The 2,277-nt window shown below is 46.0% G+C and overlaps 1 protein-coding gene across 1 annotated transcript; it reads right to left on the bottom strand.

Annotated features, from left to right (window-relative positions):
* Nucleotides 1–358: 358 nt before the first annotated feature.
* On the bottom strand, nucleotides 359–1,818 carry gsx1 (GS homeobox 1). Its single transcript, XM_014020626.1, has 2 exons — nucleotides 1,276–1,818; nucleotides 359–1,169 (listed from the first exon to the last, which is right to left on the bottom strand). Exons 1-2 carry the CDS (start codon nucleotides 1,652–1,654, stop codon nucleotides 811–813), a joined length of 738 nt encoding a protein of 245 aa, XP_013876080.1. The 5' UTR covers nucleotides 1,655–1,818; the 3' UTR covers nucleotides 359–810.
* Between the last annotated feature and the right edge of the window lie 459 nt (nucleotides 1,819–2,277).

Here is a 2,277-nt window from a genome sequence, read left to right as displayed (position 1 = left end):
TTTATCACTTTTGTTGTCTGAATTCATTAAAATCCTTGGAGCTTCAGCTTTATGTGAAAAAAAATTAAAAAAATATTTTATTTCGGCTTAAAATTGAGCCAAATGTGCCTGGGAGGAGAACGGCAGCGCGGAGAAGTCGCGCGTTTTTAACACTGCATCTGTGTAAAAAAAAAAAACGTATAATTTTTTTCTAATGCAATCAAATAAATATTAGAAGAAACCTGTCTGGTTTCCATATATATCTAATTATTTTTAGTCTAATATATCCAAAATTTAAAAAATACAACAAATATGTGCGCGCCTCTGTGCGCAAAAAACGTGGTGCGCAAAAAACAAAACATATTTAAATCACAACGTCTACGACTCAGAAATATTTTTATTTAACATTTTTAAATAAATAAATATCTTTCAATTACACTGAAGATATAGTTTCAGAGTTGTCTCAGTCACGTGACAGTGGAGAATTTCCCACAAAATCCAACCAGTTGTTTACAATAAAAATACTTTCTCCCCTCCCAAAAAAATACTAATCAACAGAGTATGCCATTGTTTTTTGGGAGGTGGGTTTCTTTACAAATATGCCTACCAGACTGAACGGACTGGTAACAACAGAGGGCTGTTTTCAGAAAAAAACTACATACAAAACGTACAACGTGTATACAGCTATACAATAATTCAGGAGCTCCCTGATTAAATATCTGTTTATGTACAAAAGGCTGAACTCAAAGTGGAACAGTCACATTTTCCCCCCTTCTTTCTTTTTTGGCAGTAAAAATCAGGATGAAAATATTTTTCTTAGAGGAGAGGAGTTCACGGAGAGACGGATAGGTCCACGTCCTCCTTGACGGATGAGGATGGAGACACGGGGATGTCGTCGTCCTCCTCCTCCGAGCACCTGGCGGCCGACAGAGAGGAACATTTGCAGCTGTGTGACGCAGTCCTCTGGCCGCCGCCGCCGCTCTTTCCCTCCTTTTTGTGCTTCACCCTGCGGTTCTGGAACCAGATCTTCACCTGCTTCTCCGACAGGTTCAGGTACGTGGCGATCTCGATGCGCCTCAGCCTGGACAGGTACATGTTGGAGGTGAACTCGCGCTCCAGCTCCAGAAGTTGCGTGCTGGTGAAGGCGGTGCGCATGCGCTTGCTGCTCTGAAGTTTGCCGTTGCTGTTTTCTGTTTATTAAAAATGAAAAAAAGAAGGGGGAAGTAATTAGTTAAGAGAATATTGTTAGTGAATAAGATGAGTGRTTTTGTAGTGTGGGAGATTTTTTTTACTCACCGATGGAGATGCAGTGGAACTGCCGCGGGTCTGGCACCGAGTACGCAGCCGGGTAAATCCCCGCTCCATGGCTCAGGTTGACGGCGCTGGACGCGGAGTGCTGCCTGGACAGAGCCGAGTGGCAGTACTGTGAGCTGAAGGGGGCGAAGGACGCCTTGAGGAGCGGCAGCGCGGGTGGGGACGGGTGGAGCTGGGACGCGGCCATGCACAGCGGGCAGAAGCAGAGCAGCCCGGCTTTCCGCGAGTGGCACGAGCTCGGCAGCGCGTGCGGATGGTGCGGCGAGTGTACGGAGTAGGGGAACAGAGGCGGGTTGTTCTCGCTTCCTTTGTCGCTGGCCTCCCTTAGAATTAAAGAATCCACGAGAAAAGACCGCGGCATGTTGGCGAACGTGTTGCTGAGGCGTCGCTGGTTTGCGTCAGTGCGCGCTGCTTCCCGCGAGACGGTGGACAGCGAAGTGGTGCTGAAGGCGCACAGAGCCTCGCCTTTAAATAGGCCTGCCGTGGACTCGGTCCGGCCATGTGACGGTTACGCTGCAAGCGGCCAAGAGCTCTCAATAGGGTTTTGTGCCTTTCTCCAGGCATTCCCACTGCACGCTTCCCCATTATTTCACTTGTTAACTAAATGAACTGCATAATGTAGTCTATTCTTGTCAGCCCCACCCACGCCGAAAGAGGCGGCACTGCCCATTCTCCCTTTTATCATCACTTTCTGTTTATCTGAGCTTAAATTTTGCGGGAGAAAACGTTTGGAAAGTTCATTTTATGAATCTTTAATATCAATCAGAGAGTGAGAACTAAAGTTCATAACTGGAGCATGTCCTCTATCAGTTCATCTCAATGATTTGGGAATGATGGCAGGAACTTGGTGATTTTTTTCAATAAGTTAAAGCCACTGKAAAATGTTGCTCCATTTATTTTAAATCATCTTTAATAGTTTGAAACTCATTTTTGGACGTTTCCTGCTTTTGCGCACTTGTGCGTCTCCTTCACCGGCAGCGCTAA

This window comes from Austrofundulus limnaeus, unplaced genomic scaffold, assembly GCF_001266775.1.
Source record: "Austrofundulus limnaeus strain Quisiro unplaced genomic scaffold, Austrofundulus_limnaeus-1.0 Scaffold261, whole genome shotgun sequence".
NCBI classification, from domain to species: Eukaryota; Metazoa; Chordata; class Actinopteri; order Cyprinodontiformes; family Rivulidae; genus Austrofundulus; species Austrofundulus limnaeus.
The sequence above is the reverse complement of the archived record's forward strand: the minus strand, read 5'-3'. Positions and strand labels throughout refer to the sequence as shown.